The sequence below is a fragment of the Phyllostomus discolor genome, chromosome 13 (assembly GCF_004126475.2).
Source record: "Phyllostomus discolor isolate MPI-MPIP mPhyDis1 chromosome 13, mPhyDis1.pri.v3, whole genome shotgun sequence".
In the NCBI taxonomy this organism is placed as follows: Eukaryota; Metazoa; Chordata; class Mammalia; order Chiroptera; family Phyllostomidae; genus Phyllostomus; species Phyllostomus discolor.
In genome coordinates, this window is record NC_040915.2 from 74,126,909 (window position 1) to 74,147,952 (window position 21,044).

A 21,044-nucleotide genomic window follows, 5' to 3' on the forward strand; every position below is an offset into this window, starting at 1 on the left:
AAAGGCAGATCTGATTTACTGAATAAGCAAAACAAAACAAAACAAAATAATACGGAGGCACTGCAGCGAACCCGAAACTGTGAGGCGTGTGCATGTGCCCCTCCTCAGAAGCACTTGCATGAGGCAGCCTGAGTTTGAGAGAGATCAGGACACAGGCATCAACTTCCCCTTTGGTTTGGCATCTACTGTAAGAGTTCTTGAGTCCATTTCAAGAACGCCTCGTCTCCCTTCCTACACAGGAACTAATAAGCATTCAGTTTGCCGACTGGGCTCATGGGAAGAACAGTAGCAAGCCTGTGTGATGATAGGACTTGACCTTCTTTACCTTCGAAGCCCTTTCTCTTAGGAGCAGCAATAGCTGCAGCATCAGTTGTTGCTGTTGCACCCACTCTGTGCCAGGCCTCCCCTTAGATCCTTCTCTTCAGCCCACACAACAGTCCAGCAAAATACTGTTGCCATTTTATACGGGAGAAAACTAAGAACTGGAGTTACAGGAATTGCAAAAGTGACTCAACAGCTGCTAGAGTGATAGAGCCAGGATTTGAAGCCACGTGTGCTGGTCTCCAGAATTTATGTTTTTTATACAAGTCTCTCCTTCTTTTAGATTTCTATTGCTTGGCATGTACGACTTGCTTGGCCCAAGTATCACTAACACGGCATTTCCAAGTCCCAGTGGAGTGAGACTCTAAACAGGAGGGGGATGAGATGCAGTAGTTTTCCTGTGTATTACTGGCTGAGTGTCCTTGCCTACACTACTTCCTTCTCTAGACATTGTTAGTTTATTGGAATGACCAATCAAACTTGCCTCCCAGGAACAGAAGAGGGAAGGCAAGAGCTGGTTTACGTTCGCAGGGGCTCAGGTAAATCCAAATGACCTCAGAGGGAGAACTTGATCAGAAGGAACAGTAATAAACGACTTTAACAAATAAGAGATAAAAGAGGCCACGTTATTTTTAGAAAATAATTCATGTGCACACTCGCTGCCTCCTTCCCTTAGTGCCAACTGAGCACAATGTGGGTCAGGCAGAAAAGCAATTGCCCTTTGGGTTAGCTGGAGGACAGTGTTGATTAGAAGAGGTTCCTTATAAAACTCCATTGCCACCATCCTTCTCGTAGAAAGGCAACTTCCCAGAGTCCATTTGGATAGATGCAAGACTTGATTTTTTTGTTGTTGTTGTTCTCAGAAGGAAGGCGTCCAATCAGCCACACCTCTTGCTATATTTAGGGCTCATACTAAGCAATTTCCAGGAGATGTCAGAATTCTTAAGTATGATCAAGCCCAAGTCTCCTTGTTGCATCTTCACAGAAACTTTCATCAAATGACTCAGAAGGAGGACATGGCATTTCCACCAGCAGAGTCAGACAAAGCCCCATGCCCCTGACACTCACAGGCCTCATGACCAGGCTTGTACCTCGGGTGCATGACTGGCTCTTCCTAATACTTCTCAATCAACGATGAAGTTGCCTCGTCTGGATCCTGAGGTTCTAACTATTTTTCATATTAAAAGAAATACCTCAAAGAGATGTTAGCCTGACTGGTGTGGCTCAGTGGATTGAGTACTGGCCTGTGAACCAAAGGGTTGCTAGTTTGATTCCCAGTCAGGGCACGAGCCTGGTTTATGGGTCATGTCCCCAGTAGGGGCATGCGTGAGGCAAACACACTTTGATGTTTCTCTTCCTCTCTTCCTCCTTTCCCCTCTGTCTAAAAGTAAATAAAATCTTTTAAAAAAAGAAATATTAAAAGGCTATGTAAACTTTAATAAGTCAGTTCTTCTGTTGAAAAACTAGGAAACAAATATGTGGTGTTTAATAAAAGTAGTTAAACTGGATGGCAAAATTTTCACCAAACTATGAGGTTTTTTTGGGGTTGGATGGCCCATCTTTATTGGTCAGAGCACCTGAATTCTGGTTTCAGCACTGGTCCTAAATTATTATTTGGCTTTGAGCCAGCCACTCAATCTCTTTGTGTCTCATCTCCTCCTTCAGGAATCAAAAGGACAATATTACTCTTCAGAGATGTTTGTGCTTGTCCTGGAGTACAACGTCAGTTCCCTCCAAACAATAATGCTAGGACCACACCAGCCTTTCCAACTGCATGGGGGTTCACATTTCCCACTCATGCTTCCTGTGTGATGCATACAAACTCTCACATTGCTTAGTCTGTGCTGTCATTTCATGTGCTATTGTCTCTCCTCTGTTGGACTCAAATCTCCTTGAAGACAACACCGCATTTTAGAATTCTAGTATGTTTCATGGTACCTTGCACTTGCAGATGGTCAGCAAATATGTGTTGACTGTATGTTCACAGATTTTTTTATTTATTTATGTGCTCTTCTCCTCAACTAAGATCAGGATGATGGCTGCTATCTGTTACCACCGTGAATTGCTAGAATATTTAAAATCTTCCAGCATACTATTCTACCTACTCTCCCATTTCATTTCTGTGTCATTCCAATAAGGCTGGCTGGGCAGGGAGAACCATGGGGCTTTCACACAGATGAGCCACTTGGCACCCAGAGAGGAAGGATTCAGGCTCAAAGCTTCCTATTGAGTTGGGCAGAGTCCTGAACAAAGTCCTGGGTCACAGACCCCTGGTCTGGTCTTGCCTCATGGGCTTACTTTGGGGCCCACATTCCCGTCACAGTGAGCTAATGACTGCACCTGGTGGTACTGGGAGTGGCAGGGGCCACAGCGAGACGTTACCTCATGGTTTGCAAATCGGATGTCCCGAGAGAATATGGTTGCCACCCAGTCACACCCTAGTTTGACATCAATGTTCTGGGCTAGTTTCTCTAGGGTGGGTAGGTGGCTGGCTTGGAAGTGGTAAGCCAGGGTCACATGCAGCTGCTTCTTATGAGGCTCCACATGGACTTCTGGAAGAAGAAGGAAATTGCCAGTTATTAGAACGTGGTAATCATGGCAGTGAGGGAGACTTCAGGAAGAATATGGAAACTGGCTCCCCAAAGAAAAAAAGACGGAGTCCGCTGTTAGACAAACGCTGTTCCTCTCCTTCGCAGGTGCAGAATAAAGGGGGTGGGGTGGGTAACAAATCCTAAATCTACCCACAGTTTGAGAAAGAGCAGCACTTCTGTAGGAGCTGTGAACCAGCTGAGAGGTGACCATTTGGGTTGGCCGCTCCTCACAGCAACCCTGATGATCACCATCCCCACCATTTGGAGGCAGGAACTGAGGCCTGAGGGGGTGCACAAATTCATGGAGCAATAAAGAGCAAATTTTGTAATCATGCAATTCTCAGAGGTATAGTGCCTTTGTTTTGAAATCAGGCCTCTCAGCTTCTGGGTGGCTCTGATGGAGAAATAAAGGAAAAAAATATTTTCAAAGTTTAAAACAGGGTTTCTCAAAGCATTTGTGTCAAATAATTATTTGTTGTGAACTGTAGGGCTTAGCTGCCTCTGTGGCCTCCACGCAAGCACCCCCCAAGCTGGGACAACCAAAATGACTCTAGACACTGCCAAATGTCCATCCCCTGCGGGCAAGACTGCCCTGGCTGAGAACCATTGTTTTAAAGCAGGCAGACTATTATTCTAAGCCATCCTCAAAAACAAAACAAAACCAACCAACCTACCCTCAAAGGAACGGCTTTTATTTCTCTTTTGTACATGTTTGCTGTTCAAACTGGACACGGAAAAGATGCAGCCAGAGGGAATTTGGGAATTTGAGAAATTAAGGGACTCAAGTCACACAAAGATGGAAGCAGAGGCTGGACCTTTTGGTTTCGAGGGCTTTTTCTGTTATACTGCACTGTACTTCTTCGGTGTGAGCCCCAAGAGGCAAGGGCTTTGGGTCTTGTTCACACTGTATCCCAGTGCTCAGCACATGACAGGCTTTCAGTGCTTGTTAAATTACTAAAGACACACATGCGTGAACCTCCTCAAAGTACCCAGGATGGAGGACCACACTCAAGACTACTTGCTGAAGGGATCTGGAATACCAAGGCATAAGGTGCAGGGCAAGCCAGGATGGCCTGCTCTCAGGTTGGAAGGGGCTGAGCCAGCTACACAGGGCAGGGCCCCCAGTGCTCCTAGCCACCACCAGGGGGCGGGAGAGGGCGGAGGATTCCGCCAGCAGCCCCGTAGCCGAAGGGTCTGGAGGAGACCCACGCCTCCTCCCGGAAAGGGAAGCCTTGCAGGGCCTGTCCGCCAGTCTCTCCCTCAGCTGGGCCTGGCTGGGAGCCGCTTGGCTCATTTGTGAAGGGTTTGGGTTTTGTGGCTGCAACGCTGGCTTTGTTTTTTTGGGAGTTGTAGTGGTTTTGACAGTAGCTGCTGCGGGGTGACAGAGCCCTTTCCATGAGACAGAGGGGCAGAAGCAGGAGGTCATTTCCCTCTAGCGCTGCCATTCTCTGAATAGCAAGCTCCTGGGAACGGTCAGGCTCCCCGAAGTCAGATGGCGCCCAGGAAACCCAGGAGAAGAGGGTTGCAGGGGAGGGGTCTTTGAGTCCCCCCTCCCCACGCAGAGGAGGTGTCCTGCAGGCCTGCAGTCCCTCTGAGAGCAGAGACCTCACCCGGACTTGCTCAGCTGTGCCTGGCCTTGACCACGCCCTGCCGGCAGTCCCCAGCCCCATTTGGGTTTTTCTCGAAAAGAAGGAGGCAGAGCAGAAGGTCCCTGGTAGGAGATGAGAAGAGCAGAAAGGGGCACAGGCAGGTGAGGTAGAGGCCAAAAGTCAGAAGGCCGGGGACACAGTTGGGCTGCAGTCAAGTCTTCCGTTTCAGACCTGTGCCCATCCCGCGCAGGGCTGCAGTCTGCTCTGCACACATCCTGCTCCTCCTGCCTGCCTCCGGCCCCACACCCCGCGGTCTCCCTGCACCGGAGGATGGACAGGACCTGTCCTGTGAGTGAGTCTAACTTCCTTCGGTGAAGGGGAGCCTCCAACCTGCGTGGCCCCTTTTTTCTCAGAGCACCGTTATCACAAGGTTAGGGCTGGCCTGGAGGCCGGGCTGGCTCACCGGTTTTGGACGCAGCCTCCGCGGCAAAGTCTGCGGCAAACTTCTTGAGGCCCTCGGCGCTCTCCTCCTTCACGAAGAGGCCAATGAAGTTAGACGAGGTGTAAAGCTCCAGGGGCAGCGGGGAGGAGAACTTGCACCTCCAGCGACCCACCGTGGTTTGCAGTGCCTCCACCAGTGCGTCCACCTTGCTGTCCTCGCACTGTGGGGAGAGGGGCAGCTTCACTCAAAGGCCCTGGAGGGACTTCCGCGCTGGCGAGCACTGGGTCCTCTGCTCTGAGCAGCAGTTACTAAATCATCACCTCCGTCTGGGAGGAGGGAGAAGAGCTGCAAGCTCCCAGGTATCTGGAAGGGGACTACCCAACTGGTAAATTAAACATGCGCAGCGGCCCACATCCCCGCTCCCTCCCTGCTCTGCTGTGTCCCTGGGAACCGCCAGACTGAGGGGCACTGGTCCCACAGAAGGCGAAGAACGGAGGGAGGTCCTAGGAGAACACACAGTACCTAGGGCACATTCTCATGTGTTCTCTACTGTTGTGCGTCATCTGCGCTTTTCCTGCTCCTCTCAGATGGTCAGACTTGGCTTCCACCCCCGCTCCGGTGGGGAAGGCGTCACTCACAGCACTGTGGCGCTGCCTCACCCGCCCCAGAGCGCTAGAGAGACTGAATGTCTATAAGACTCTGAAAAGTTGTCAGAAACAGCCAGGATGACTAAGAGGAAATGATAATCATTTTAATTTTTGAGTGAATGGTGAGAAAGTGTTAGGAACATGTTTTTATGTAAAGAAAGGGAGGGAGGGAAGGAGCGGAACAAAGAGAGCGAATAAACAAAATATTGTTTTAAAGTGCTACCATTCTGCCTTGTCTTGAATATACCTGTATAAATCAGTTCTTCTGCATCTCCACAGAGAGCTAAAGTAGATTAATATATTTATTATAGGGAGAAGGATTTAATTTGGTCATCAAATAAGCTTTGTGGTAGCTAGGATTATGGACTAGGTTACTATGCCAGGTGAAAGGTATCTTTGCCATCTCTAAAAAAATGTACTGAGTGAGAACCTGTGAAGGGTGGCTACTGGCTCCTGTGGCTTTCCCTGTCTACAGACTCCTTTCTCATTTCCAGCTCCCTAATTTCTACTTTCCTTGTTGTGAGAGGGAAAGGTGGACTATAGGTAAGGGTGAAGTGGGTCAGTGAAGCCATCCCCATGGTGGCTACCAGACCATGTGTCAGTGAGTGGGTCAGGTTTGAACTTAGGGTCTTGAGGTGCACATAGCATCGTGATACCACACTGAACCGGGGGTGCTCCTGGCCTCAGCACATCAAAAGGAGGAGCTATGGGCCTCACCAGTTCCCTGAAGGCCCACCCATCACTGGGAGCCCAACTGTTTCTGCCAGATTCCCACGAGTCTTCGGCTTGGACTTCAGGTCCCAGACAGTGGGCTGGGATGGGGCACCAGGCTCACCATAAAGAACTGGCAGAGGGTGATGTGGGGGAAGATGTTGTGTGCTTTGTTCTTCCCGCAGATCTGCTTTGACTGCTGCCAGAAGTCAGAGAGCTTCTGTGCCAAGGGGCCTGTGGGACGGAGGTAGAGCACGTACTCCCGGGGCAGGGGGTCATCCAGGAAGGGGTCACCCACATGGGAGAACAGCCTGCAAGAGAAAAGGACAAGAGAGCTGGGCAGGCCTTTCCTGAGAATGATGGAAGGGAAGGGAGACCTCAAAGAGACAGGCCTGCCCTCCACATGCACCACACTCCAGGCACTGCAAGGGAAAGGGTTTCAATTTTGTGCTTTAAAAAAATCCACCCCTCCAAGCTCACACTTCGTAACCATCTTTCAGACACAACAACTTCTTTGCTGCCTGTCATACTGCATCTGCCCTCCACAACTCCCTAAAAAACCTGAAGTCACTCTCCAGGAAGCATTCTCAGATAAACTCCAAATCCTTTCCTCATCCACCAGCACAGTTTCAACATGGCCTGGTCCTTCAGTTCCATCAACGATTAAACCAGTGTGCTTCCAAAACACAAGGGAAGCTTGGGAGGGTTGCCTTGTACAGTCTGCCCTGTGTACTAATGTCCTGAAAGGTAAGTAGGTAGGTTTTTTTCTAAACTGATTTGCCCAGCAGCCTCACACTTAAGTGCATTTTTAAGTGACTGGAGGGAGGGCAGATTTTGTGATAGGGACTCTCTCTTAGAAGTACTTTTAATTTCTTTAACCACTGCTAAAGGGAAGCATACTCTGGGGCCAGGGCAGAGGAGGCAACTGGCTTGATAAATGGTGTAGTCACATGGGCTTTTGACTCATCTCTTCCCTCTCTCTAATACCCCCCCGCCCCGCCCCCCCGCCGCAGGGCTCATTAAAGAGGAGCTGCTCATCCCTACTCATCCACATATACTTAGAGTTAATTATATGCTATTTTCTCAACTTATTTATTTTATACTAACCAGTCACATGCTGCCTGAACACTTCTTCCTCCTGTGGATGCCAAGGCTTTTTGTCTGGAAGAAATCAAATTTCTATTGTTAGTATTTTTAGCCTCCTATCAGCTTTTCTCATCACAGTGGCAAGAGCTGAGTGTTAAGTAAGAGACATCCAGGCCTCCTCAGTGGTGAGGGAGGAGCCGAGCAGTGGACTCCCCCCAGGGTCCCAGCCAGCATAGGGACACAGCACTTGGAATTCATTTCCATGTGATTAGCCCTGGATCTGCTTGCAGCCTGACAGCCCATGCAGCCTATTTTCGGCAGGTTTGCATTAGTTTGATTTCTGCTTCCCTAAAGGCTGTCATGTCTTGGTTTTTCCTCCTTCATTTGCATCCACTCATCATTACTGACCCAGACCTTTACAGACCTTTTTTTTTTTTTTTACTGGTAGCCCCTTGGCAAAGTGTGTTAGGAAGTGGAGCTAAATGCCCACAAGAACATTTGGTTTGGTTCAGTTCAGTGCCTTCTTACATACACCTCCAAGCACCACAACCAGTCACAGGCTGGATCCATTTTGGGGGTCATGGCCAGGGCTGCCACCACTCCCATTGCTGGAGTAACAAGGATGGTTCTAGAGTGAGACCCTGCGTGCAAGCACAGCAGAGGACTTGTGAAAGTTCAGACTGGCCTCCAAGAGCCAGAGGGTCCCGGGTTTATATCCAACTTTGCTGGTTGTCCATGCATTCATGCTTATGGTTATTCAAGGAACACTTGCAGAGTTGCTATAATTTTGTCGCCACTGTGCTAGGCTCTAGGAATACAGTGAAAAACAAGACTTCATGGTCCCTGCCCTCCTGGAGAGTTCAGCCCAACAGAGCAGTCATGGAAATGCTAACTGTACAGGTAACTAGTTAATTACATCTGTGGTCAGGGCAATGAAGGGAAAGTACAGGGAACTATAACATAGGACGGGGAGACCTAACCTATCCAGGCTGATGGGTCAGGAACAGCTTCAGTAAGGAAGTGACACTGCCATGAGACCTGAAGATGTAGACTCCTCTGGGTAGGGACAGGTGGGGTTTGCGTGGGGGTTGTGGCAGTGAAAGACAGCTGCTTACACAGTGCCTGACACATGGGTAATAATCAATGCACAGTTATCCTGTCCCTTTGTGCTATACTGATTCTGGGCCCATGGGAGTGAGAAGAGAGGGTAGAAAATTCTAGTTAAATCAACCCTCTCTCAAAGTCTCCTTTTCCTACCTGGCTGCTGAACCCAGCTCCTCTCTCCTTTTTCTGGTCCCTCTCTGGAGCAGTGGGAACAACTGAGGCTGTGAGGATCATGGAGGGACTTCAGAGGTCATCTGCAGCCCAAGTTCTCCACTCTACACAGGGATGGGGGAAGGAAGTCAGGTAACGTGCTCAGAGCAGCCTGAGTGAAGGCCAGACTGCCGCTCTGCTCCATAGCTCACAGGTAAGTCCAATGCCTTCCTTCCCCTCCTGAGAATCAGCACAAATCCTGAAGGATCAGGATAAAGAAACCTGCACAGCTAAGCAGAACAGCATCACAGAACACAAGCCTCCCTGCAGTAGGATGGAGTATGAAGAACCTGGACTGATGCTGTGAACCCTTTGGAGCAGAATTTCTTGGGACAGAAGCTGCTGAGGAAGAGACTGGAAAACAGATATTTCCTCTCCCCCTTTTCCACATAAGAAGCTTAACTGCAGCCCCGTTGCCAGCCCTGGGTCTTTTACTGTCTACTAGGTGATTAGAGGCCACACACCTTGACTTTCTTCAGATCCAGAAGCCTTATACCCAACAGAAGAATGCAAATTATAGTGTTTTAGAAGTTAGAATCTCCGAGGGATTAAGTTAATAAAAAAAAAACTGTTTCAAAAACAGTTGAGAGAGTGAAAACTCATCTGTGGTACAATATGCTATTTAGATAAAGGATCCAATTTCTTTTTTTCTATGCCCTTTCTCCAATGAAATACATCCTACTGAAATTTATTTTTCTTTAGGCACTAGGAGTATCCTCTGGAAATGAAAGGTCTCATTAAGTTATGGTCTTTCTAACTTAAAAGACAAGTTTTGGAGGGCGTTGACAACTACAATTGAGAAAGATAACAAAAGGTTTGGGTGATAAGGCAATGATACAAGCTTATGGAAATCTAAATTCTTTCTGATGGAGACAAGTCAGAGAGATCTTTAATTTTATGGAACTAACACCTATCCTTCTCAAACTATTCCAAAAAATTCAAGAGGGAAGCCTCCCATGCTCATTTTATGAGGCCAGATTATTTTGATTGCAAAACATGACAAACACATTGCAAAAACAGAAAATTATAGGCCATTATCCCTGATAAATAACATAGATACAAAAATTTTCATATTAGCAAACCAAATCCATCAATACATTAAAAAAATCAAAATGGCACAGTACTGGCATAAAAACAGATACACAGATCAATGGAACAGAATAGAGAGCCCAGAAATAATCCCATGCCTATATGGTCAATTAATATATGACAAAAATAGGCAAGAATATACAATGGGGTAAAGACAGTCTAATCAGTAAATGGTATTAAAAAAATTGGACAGATACATACAAAAAATGAAAACAGACCACCTTCTTGCACCATATACAAGAATAAGCTCCATATGGATTAAAGATTTAAATATAAGACTCAAAACCATAAAACTCTTAGAAGAAAACATAGACAGTAAACTCTCTTACATTTCTCTTAGCAATATTTTTTCTGATATATCTCCTTGAACAATGGAAACATGTCAAACTAAAAAGTTTTGCACAACAAAGGAAACCATCAACAGAACAAAAAGACAGCATACTTAACAGAAGAAGATATTTGCCAATGGTACATCTGATAAGAGATCAATAACCAAAATTCAGATAGAATTCATACAACTTAATACCATAAAACGAACCATCCAATTAAAAATGGACAGAGGACCTTAGTAGACACTTCTCCAGGGAGGACATACAAATGGCCAATAGACATATGAAAAGATGTTCAACATCACTATTCATCACAGAAATGCAAATTAAGACCACAATGAGATCACCTCATACCTGTTGGAATGACCATCATCAATAAACCAACAAAAAACAAGTGTTGGTGAGGATGTGGAGAAATGAGAACCCTCATGCACTGTTGGTGGGAATGCAGATTGGTGCAGTCACTGTGGAAAGCAGTATGGAGGTTCCTCAAAAAATTAAAAACGTAACTGCCTTATGACCCAGCAATTCCACTTCTGCATACATGTCTAAAGAAATCCAAAACATTAATTCAAAAAGATATACGCATCCCATGCTCATTGCAGCATTATTTACAATAAGATATGGAAGCAACCTAAATGTCCACTGATTGATGAATGGATAAAGAAGATATGGTATATACATGATGGAATGTTACTCAGCCATAAAAAGAATGAAATCTTACCATTTGTGAATAACATGGATGGACCTAGAGGGAATATGCTAAGTGAAATGTCAGACAGAGAAAGACAAATACTGTATGATTTCATTATGTGTGGAATCTAAAGAACAAAATAAACAAACAAAACGGAAACAGACTCATAGATACAGAGAACAAACTAATGGTTGCCAGAAGTGAGGAAGTTGGGAGCTGGGTGAAATGATGAAGAGATTAAGAAGTATAAATTGATAGTTAAGGAATAGCCACAGGACTGTAAAGTAGAGCATAGTGAACATAGTCAATAATGATGTAATAACTATGTATGGTACCAGGTGGGTGTTTGAATTATCTGGGGAATCACTTTGTAAATTATCTAATTGCCTAACCACTCTGCTGTATACCTGAAACTAATATAAAATAATATTGAATGTCAACTGTAATTGAAAAGAATAAGGTAAGTAGGCCTGGCCACTGTGGCTCAGTTGGCTGGAGTGTCATCCCATAAACCCAAAGGTTGTGGGTTCAATTCACATTCAGGGCACATGACTAGGTTGTGGGCTCTGTCCCCAGTCAGGATGTGAATGAGGGGCAACCAATTGATGTTTCTCTCTCACATTGATGTTTCCCCCTCCTTCTTCCCCCCTCTCTATAAAAAAAGTTAAATAAGCATGTCCTTGGGTGAGGATAAAAAACTATTGAATGGAAGGCTGTTGTGTACTGTCTCTAACAAAGGTAGGCCAAAATAAAATAAGCTACATCCATAGCACAAAGGGCTCAAGTTATCAGAAGGAACTTCCTGGTGGTATGTGCTGTAAAGCTGTTTTGTTTTGTTTTTTGAAAGTTCCTGGAAAGTAGTTACTGGTCTGAAGCAGAGGTGTGCAGTTTTCCAGGCAGGAAGTCCTGGGAGGTGGGAAGTGTCCAACTCCAGCTTCCCTAAGGAGCCGGGGCAGAACTCTGCTGCTCCTTCACCCACTCTCAGGTTGAGGATGGTTTGGGTTCATTTTGTTCCCAGAACTCTGTCCACAGAGCAGACTGACCATGGGTGCAGTAGAACACGTCTCCCTCTCTGCACCTCACTGAAGAAGGACTGGAGTAGAGCACCCACCTCCACAGTCCCTCCCCACGGGCTCAATGCCATGGGCTGTGGGGCGTGCAAGGTGAACCCCAAACATCAGGCTGAGCCTGAGTGGCTGCTAACTTTAGAGTGACTCAGAAGTTTTCAGAGGCAGCTGGAGACCTTGAGTAAATAAAAGGGGAGTAGCCCTTGAAACCCAAAGGCAAGGAGTCCAGCCATTGAATTAGAGCAGCTAATCATTTCAGTGGGACCTCAGTAGTTAAAATCAGTAAGACATATGTGAGCTGCTGATGTCCTTTCATATGAGAACATAAATTTGACTTCTGATCCTGGTCCTACCTAAACTTCCCAATTATGTTTAGGGTTTATTCTTAGCAGAATGTGAAAGAAAAATAATGCAAATTCTCATGCCCTGCTAATAATGATAAAGAACAGCACAAAATAGGTAATCTTGTTCATCAAAAACTTAGGCAAGCAGCTGCTAGGAAATCAGCTCAACTGGAAAGAGCCAGCAGCACCAACTAGTGGCCTTGCTCCCTCCAGTGGGATGGCTGAAGTGCCTCCACGGTTTGCCCTCGGCTCAGTTCAATTTTGGGTTCCAAATTGGCCTGGCCCCAGGGCTGCAGCTCTACCCAACACCAGGGTAGAGATGCCCTCGTGACTTTAAAGGAGGTTTGGAAAGGAAAGCTCCTTTTCCACCCAGCATGAGGCACTTCTCCTTCCCTCTCTCCCTTCTTCTCTCCCTTCTTTTTGTTTTCCCTTTCTTTCCCCCTCTTTCCTCTCTCCTTCCTACCTCCCTCCTTCCCTCATTTCCTCCTTCCCAATCTCTTTTTCTTCGTCCTCACAAGGAACGTTTACTAAGAAACCAGATGAAAGTCAGAATGCATGGGCTACAGCTTTCTGGTCTGAAGGTGATGTCCCCGCAGACAACAGTCCCTGGCTGGATTCCTGCCTGATGGAGCAGATTCAGGTGGGTCTGGTTTCCAGGTCCAGCAGGATTTTCGCTCCCTCTCTGAACCACAGGTTTTGAGCTTTGCTGGAATTTCCTGTTTAGTTATCATCCAAGCTGACTTCCTGTGCAGCCACCCTGGTTCCCTGGGGTCCACTGTGGTTCTGACCCTCTTGGTAGTTCAGTTCCTCTGAGCTGAGTACCAGCTGTATGCCAGGCGCTGTGTTATTACCGGGGACAAACAAAAGGGGAAGGAAAGGTGCTCACCCTTATTGGGGGGTGGGGGGGATAGGGTTACAGTCTGAAAAACACAGTTTATTTTGTATTATTATTTATTAATATCATATTATTTACTACTAACCTACTTTTGCCCACCCCTGTAGACTTCAGAGTCTTAGAGGAAGAAACAGACATGCGGACAGTTTCTTACAATGTACTGTGATGGCCATGGCCAAGCTGTGCAGAGTGTGCTGAGGTGGCTTGGAAAGGGGGTCCTGCCTCAGTAAGGGGGAGTTCCTGGGGCAAAGGTTCTACAGTTGCATACAGAGCTACCCTAGGTCAGGATGCCACAGTGAAGTTGAAGAGGTGCTATGTGACAGTTAAGTGTTTAAGGGAAACAGCAAATACTCATCATCTGTTGGGCATCCTGTAAGCTACTAGCTCAAGGTAGGTAGTTTCAATAGGAGGCTGTGCAGCATTTCTCTCGATGTCCTCTCTTTGTGAATTGAGGTTTGGTGACTGCTGTAATGAGAAGCAAGTGCCTGTGAACACCCACATGGAGCAGGAAATGAGAGTGGTGGTGTCCACACTGATCCTGAGGTTTGAGCAGTTGTGCAGTGTCCAACCGACATCCACATCCTGCTAGTATTAGTTGTGGTTACTTAAGAATGAAATTAAAACATTACTTTTCTTTCATTTATGTGTATTATTTTTTTCACATGGCCCTTAAGTTGCTAGGAGATAAACATATTAAGTTCTTTGGATCTAACTACTAAATGAACTATTAGGCATTTATGTTGGCCTATAGGCTCTACATAAAAATGAAGGAGACACTAAGGATGCTGTGAAGTAAGACACTGAGTAAGTTTGGGACTCTGTCCTAGAAGAAATGATACTTGATCCAGTTCTCAAAAGCAGGTTAAGAGTTAGCAAGAGGAAGAGGGCAGAGAGAGGACTTGAGGTGCAGGGCGTGGCAGGAGCTAATGCATGAGGGCAGCAGAGAGCCCTGTGTGTGCCAGGAAATCAGGGCTTGGTGACGCTGCAGCAAAGACAGGGAGAAGGTAAAGACGAAGCTGCAGGGGTCAGCAGGGGGAGCAATAAAGAATGGTACATCAAAGAGGGGTGATCAGATTTGGGAAGGACTTTAGGGAGACTACTACTACAGGAGAATGTTTACAAAGACTTGTCAGTGTCAGAGCAGGGGCGTTGAGAGGCTGAAGTGTAATGAGGATGAAGTGTTGGTAAGGATGTTTGGGTTATTGACTGAATGAATCTTGGAGACTGATGAGAACTGTAGCTTGAATATATGCACAGATGGATGGTAGGGATGCCCCTGGTGAGAATGTGGGAGTGCAGATAATCTTGGGATGGGGTGGTAATGGGGGGTGAGCTTAGTTACTGTTCCCTGGAGAATCTAGGGGTGTGGGTTAATAGCTAGACCAAATATCATTAACAGACAACCAGACTAGTTCTGGGCTACTATGTCCCTGAAATTTTCTGTTAGCTTCACTTTGATTCCCAGTCTCTTTCTGTTTGTAAACCAGACTTTTTTTTTTTTTTTTTAGACTATCCGTTGAACTCCTATTTCCTGTCTAAGGAATCCTTTCAGGTCCGAATTCACTCGATACCGAGGTCAGTAAATACTCAAGCCATCCCTGGCTCAGGTGGGTACGTTAATCCAGACCCCCAGTTCCCCAGGGACCACGACACATCTCCCACGTACCTTCAGAGAACAGTTCATTCCCTATTTTATGGAAATTGACCAAATTCAAGTATCTGAAACCTGAAGTAAAAAGCAATAGGGAGCATATATACTAACAGAAATGAAAGTATATCCCCTCCAAATAATAGGAGTTTGATTTAATTAAGTAGACAGCTAATCTGTTGGGCTTTCCAATTATTTGAATTTGTTCTCCCCCTGGCTTTGGATTGCCAGTAAGATGTGTACTCATGGCCTCAGGACCTCCCTTGCTCTGTGCACTGGTTCTCTGGGACCAAGGACTTATTTGTGTAGCAAAAGAGAAGAGAAGGGTCAAGAATAAAATCTTCCAAGTGGATGAAGCTCCCTACACATCCACAATTAAATATTACATTTTCCTCACGTAGCTAAGAACAATCTCAAATTTAGAAACATTTAATGCTAACTGTAGGATTTTTAAAAATGTTCTTAATCTCTAGGATATTAGTTGTTAAAATTTCCATATCTCATACTGTGCATTCAATTAAAAGATGACCTAGTTATTCAGATATTTCATTCTTTTCCCTAGATCTGCCCCAGGCTGGGGGATGGGCAAACTTAAGTAGCACCCAACTCCTATTTTTTCTGGTTGGCCTGTTCAGTAACATAAAGAGGTCACTGAGACCACTAGGCAAAACCGAAGGATTCTTTTAGGGTGTATGTAAATAACAGATACTATTTTGTAATATGGTCTTGGGGAGGAAAAGCAGAGGCTTTTACTGTGCTCTATGAAGTCTCACTGCTCAGTGCTGACCTTCAGAGGATAATGAGGCAGCTTCTCCACAGGCCTGAGGCTGACAGCTGTCCTGAGAACAGAGGGCAAGCAGGTAATTCTGTATTAGTTTGTTCCTCTAGCAGAAATATAACAAGGAAGTCAGTGAGAAATATAACAAGGAAGACCCCCATGCCCCAGGCACTTAGCAGACTGAAACCCTCCTGACCAATGGTGAAGCTGGAGCCCCTTTCGACCTGGCTGGCTAACTCCACCCTGACAGGTCAGCAGTCCAACCTCCTCTGCAGAGGTCCTTATCCAGGGGCTCGTTTCGAAGCAGTGGCTCAGGGCTGAATCAGTGAGAGGAGTGTGTGTGCAAGTAGTTGAAGCACTGAGCCCAGAGTACATCACTGAGCCTGGAAAGCATCTCAGTGAATGGCCTCTAAGCTCCCTCTTCTCTTCTTTGGGAGAAGTGACCCCTGAACCTTCACTGGGTGAAATCATGGACATCTGTTCCAGACTCTTGGGGCACCTTTCAGGTTGGCTGGGGCTTCTTGGCAGAAGAGAGACCCTTATGTGCAGAGCTCCCCACCAGGAGTAGTGGGATCTGCAGATGGAGTGGATAGACACAAAGAAAGAGCACAGTGCTGGCCAGGAACAGCAGATGCTTACAGTGTTGCCACTGCCCCCTGCCCATGTGCTGCACCTCTGCTCCTGCCTCGGCTGCTGGTGCGGGTACCCTCTCCCCTACCAGGGCTGGTGAGATCCGCACAGTTTCAGTCCCCCTTTAAACTGGTGGTCAGAGGCCACAGGGAGGTGAAGGTGCATTTGAGGCGCTGCTGAGAGCCACACAAGCCAGGGAGGGTCAGAGGTGACATCACAGCTAGGCCTTCCTGGCTCAAGTAAAATCAGGGACTAGCCAAGCCCTGCTGTCCAGAGGGTCCTTGCTGAAGCCACAGCAGTGGAACTGGCTCTCAGGTGCCCTTCCCCAAAAGGAGTCAATTGCCAGTTTGGCCCTTTAGCTTCTTCATCTTTAAAGAAGAGATGATGAATGTGCACACAAGGAGGTTAAGAAAGAGAGATGTGACATTTATAAGGTGTTCTGGGGTCCTTAGGAGCAACCATACAACAAAACAAAACAAAACAAAACAAAACAAAACAAAATGCCTGTGATCCATGGCTGCTGAGGAAGCTGAGACCACCCTGTTTATTGCTCTGTAAGACCAGACTAAGCAGCACTTCCTTCAGGGTTGTGCCAAAAGAGTCTTCCTTGTTTCCACAGACCTTAAGGAGAGGGGACTCCACGATGTCTCTTGATGACCTAATAGTCCCTGTGCTCAGAAAGTTCTTCCACTTCTACCCACACTCAGCCTACCTTCTCTGTATTCGGTAGAGCTGATCACTGTTTCCCTATTAACTAAATAATTTATTCTGTCACTTTCACACAAGAAATTCAGTGACTTTAGGTCACCAAGGCCAGTGAGATGGGCTTGCCTAGAGCCTGGGCCTTCTGTGGAACAACTCTACCTGTGAGGTCTCTGCCCGCAGGTGTCCCCCTGGGAGCTGAAGGAAGGCAGTGGGCAGGCCCGTCAATCAACCAAACCATAATGGCCCTACCCATTTCCTTCAGAGGAAATGAGCCTAATGGAGAAAGATGTATTGATCAGAAAGACCCAGTTTCCGGATCTGTCTCTGACGGTGAACACTTTCAGTCAGCGGGGCTAATGGCCCCTGCTTTCAGACGCTACAGCTGTGCATCTGACAGTGCCTGGGACAGCAAGCCTGCTGGGGGCCTGGGCTGCTGCCAGCAAGGACGGCCCAGGGCAAGGAAACAGCTGTGGGCTTCATTTTATTTTTTAAAATAAAACTAATCAGAGAAGGGAAAACAATGTCAGGCTCTTTGGGAGCTGAAGAAGAACTCCCAGCTGAGAACAGCCTGCAGTGGTACCCCATGCTCCCTCCTGTCAACCAGACTCTGTCGACCCGTGGAGAGCCCACGTGGCAGCTCTGTTCAGGGCTGTTGGGCAGGGCGAATGCTGTGGAGGCCCTGGGGTTATAGCTTGCAGGGCCCAGCAAGCTATTCTCAGAGGCCTTGTTCTGTTCTCGCTGAAAAGGTGCTGGAGCTCTGGCCACTGCTGTGGGGGGCAGCAGTGTGTGATTGGGAAACCAGCCGTTAGACCACGGGTGGTGAACTAATGAAATGTTTCTCTTCGCCTCTGTTGTAACTCTCCCCTAGACCTAGATAATATGTTTCCTTCTCCAGGATCAATGCGTTTCTGCGCACAGGCACATGTGGAGTGTTTGCAGTGTGAAAGAAGCACATTCTTGGGAACCAAACTCTTACTAGTTCTCGGACTGAAAACAAATCAATTATACTAAGATTCATCTTCCAAGTCTCTTAAATAAGGATAATGATATCTACATCTTATAGGCAGAATGACGATTAATACTAGGGGTGTGCTGAGAGCTGGCAGACGAGTATACTAGATACTTGAAAATAATATCTACACATCTGCCTATGTATACTCTCTAAGAATCTTTGCAGTTTTCCTAAAATAAATGTCTGTAAGTTGCATGCGAATTGACGTACTTCAAGACGGGGCATCCAAAGACCGAGATCCCCTCTCTGCTGAAATGACGACCTACAGCCATTTGGGGAGGTCTTGAGGAGCATATGGGATTTGGGGAGAGAGACAAGCTTTCCAGATGAGGCGATAACACAAGAAAAGGTGACGTGACTCTGGTAGGCTGCTGGACAGCTTTTCCTGGAGAGGGGACATTGGCCACACTGTCAGGAGGCAGGCAGGGAGTTCAGCTTTGATCAGGAAGGAATTGGGGAGGCATCAAGGCTCTAAGCAGGCAAGAGACAAAGCTTCCTCTGAAGGAATCAAGGAGAGAACAGACAGCCCTGAGTGGGGCATCCGCAGTCGTCAGCCCTGGGAGGGCTGGCCAGGGTCCCCCCTTTCCTCTAACACCCTAAGAGCCTAGGATACGTGTGCTGCCTGTGGGGCATTTATTCCTCACTATTCTGAGTAATGCCATTTCTGTCCCTTTGAACTACCTCCCAAGAAAACAGGATAAACGTTTCAAAAGTTCAGTCCATTCTACATGAATAACTACTATTATTGCCTGAGAGAAACAGAGGATCACAAGCTGCCTCTGTGTTACCTGAAGACACACAGCAAACTGGGAGCACAGGGACCCCCAAATCAGATTAAATGAGATCAAGAGTGCAGTGTTAACACTTGGCACAGGGCCTGCCTGGAACAGGTGCTCAGTGAAGAGGGCCATGATTTCTGTTGTGATGACTATTTCCTCTCCAGGATGTTACCACCTCTGCGTGCTTTCCTGAACTTTTCCTCCTCCAAGTGATGCCTGAGACAGGAGTGATGCCTGAGACAGGAACATGGGTTAGTGCTCTAGCTAGCAGGTCAGTTCAGTTTCATGTTTAAGGCATCAGTCTTTCTGACTTTTTGTCAGTCCAGAAGATTCTGTCTCTAGGTCTCAAGTGTTATAGAAAACAATGGAACGCAGGCCCCTGGAAGAGTGGTGTCTACTGTGCACAGTCTCTGCATTCCTGAGGAGGAAAGTTCATCTGGTGTGAGGGCAAAGATGTCCACGAAATAGAAGAGGCTATGTCCCTATGAGGTGCTGTGGGGGTGGGGAGGAGGTTAACACAGAGACATAGCCCCAGATGCTTTCAAGCTGTGCCCAGGTGGAAGTCCTTCCAGGTGTGCAGAACGCAGGGAAGCCAAGTAGAAGTGCTCCCAGATGTGCAGAGGGCAGGGGAGCCAGGTGGAAGTGCTCCCTGGTGTGTGGAGGGCAGGGGAGCTTCAGCAGGAAGACGCAGAACTGAGAGGCAGTGGCTGCATGCGGAGAGGTAGGACGCACCAGGGAAGAGACTGAGTTCACCAGCATAAATGGCATGTAGCACCAGCACTGTCTTCTGTATAATCATTTATGGATCCTCCTGAGGCCAGTGAGAGAGGCAGAACATCGTTGTTATTTTTATTTCACAGATGAGGGAAAAAAGGCAACAGAGAGGCTAAAAGATTTGTTCAGCTCATAGAGTAGCCAGATGTGACTGAACTCTTGACCTGCTTGTCTTGCCCAGAAATCTGAGGAACACGGGTGCTTGGGGAGGGCCAGGGTGCATGCAGCCAATCTCTACTGCAATAACTGGCAAGTGGGGTTTAGAATATAGGGAGGGAGTAGCATCCTGCCCCCCACAAAGGATCTGGGAGAAAGAGATGAAAATAAGGAGTCATTTCAGGTTCCAGGGACTAATTTTTTTCTCTTTCCATTCCCACCTCCTTCCTCACTGAACCACTAAAATCAGCCCAAATATTTGAACATGAATGATTTTTTAGTCCTTCTGAAATGGTTTCAAGCCCAAAGCTACGAGAGAGGCTCTGACTCACAGCCTTGGTGGGTCAGAGAAAAGTACCCAGACCAAACAGAGCCATTGTCACCATCCTGTACCTTTTCACACAAGTGATTTATTAGTTAATGTGGATTGTTTACGAGGAGGGCAGGCCCTGTACTAAATATTTTAAATACAAATGATCTCGTCCAGTCCTTACTCAGCCCTTTCAGGTAAGTACTGTCATTCCCTCACTGAACTCGTGAGGAAGGGGAGGCTGAGAGAGACTGCAGAACCTGGCCCAGGTCCCAATGTCATCCTGAGCAGAAGGATGGAGGCCAAGCTAGCAAAAGAACAGCGCAGTCGAGGTACGCATGTGACCTTCTGAGCTCGCTTAGAAACTTGCTGCCACCCTGGGTTCAGTGCAAGGCACCCTTCCTCCCTGGGAGGGCCTCTAGCTCCAAGAGGCAGGTCAGCTCCTCCCCATGACACACTGAGCCCTCCGCAGCCTCACTCCTGTCTGCTCTTCAGCTTCGCCACCACACATTCTGTTCCCAGCCTCTGGTCTCACACTCAACCTTCCTTCTACTTGTCACCGTTGCTGCAAGGCCCACAGCCCCCTCGGCGACTTGCCTCTTCCCACTGTTACAGCCCATCTCCTCAGAAAGAGCTTTCCTGCCCTGTCCGGGGCACCGAGACAGGCCGCCTGACTTCGTCGCAAGCCTCCACAGGACAATGCATGATCTGTCCTCCATGAGGGACTGGGAGCCAACTGAAAGCACAGGCCACCTCTTCTTGTGTAGCCCTACTTGTTGGCATAGCATTAGCACATAGTAAGTACTGACTAATTTTTTAAAAGTGAACTTTATGAATATGTTGAAGGTATAGACACTAGTGTGGCAGACAGGCCCTGATACCCTAGTAATGCTGACACCTCCGACTCAGTCCTCTGTGCCACCCCCTGCCCTGAAGTGGAGCGGACACCTGGGGTGTGCTTCTGTCCAACAGAACACAGCAGAGGGGGTGGAGGTCGCTCCTGCAGTTCACTGTGATACCATGTATGAAGCTCTAGTGAGTCCCTGTCCTGATGGCCCTGAAGCAGCAGCAGGCTGTGATCAGCCCACGGAGCCTCACAGCAGGCAGCCACAGGGGCCTCCAGTACCTACAAG

General features: G+C 47.3%; 1 protein-coding gene across 1 annotated transcript in view; it reads right to left on the reverse strand.

Moving 5' to 3' along the window:
• The window catches only part of UBASH3B (ubiquitin associated and SH3 domain containing B), a 146,603-nt gene that overhangs the window by 38,024 nt on the left and 87,535 nt on the right, over positions 1 to 21,044 (reverse strand). Inside the window, exons 2-5 of the mRNA XM_028528869.2 lie at positions 7,409 to 7,462; positions 6,426 to 6,612; positions 4,965 to 5,163; positions 2,704 to 2,873 (exon numbers count right to left, since the gene is read on the reverse strand). Coding sequence (XP_028384670.1) covers positions 2,704 to 2,873; positions 4,965 to 5,163; positions 6,426 to 6,612; positions 7,409 to 7,462 — 610 coding nt within the window. The remainder of the gene's footprint in view (positions 1 to 2,703; positions 2,874 to 4,964; positions 5,164 to 6,425; positions 6,613 to 7,408; positions 7,463 to 21,044) is intronic.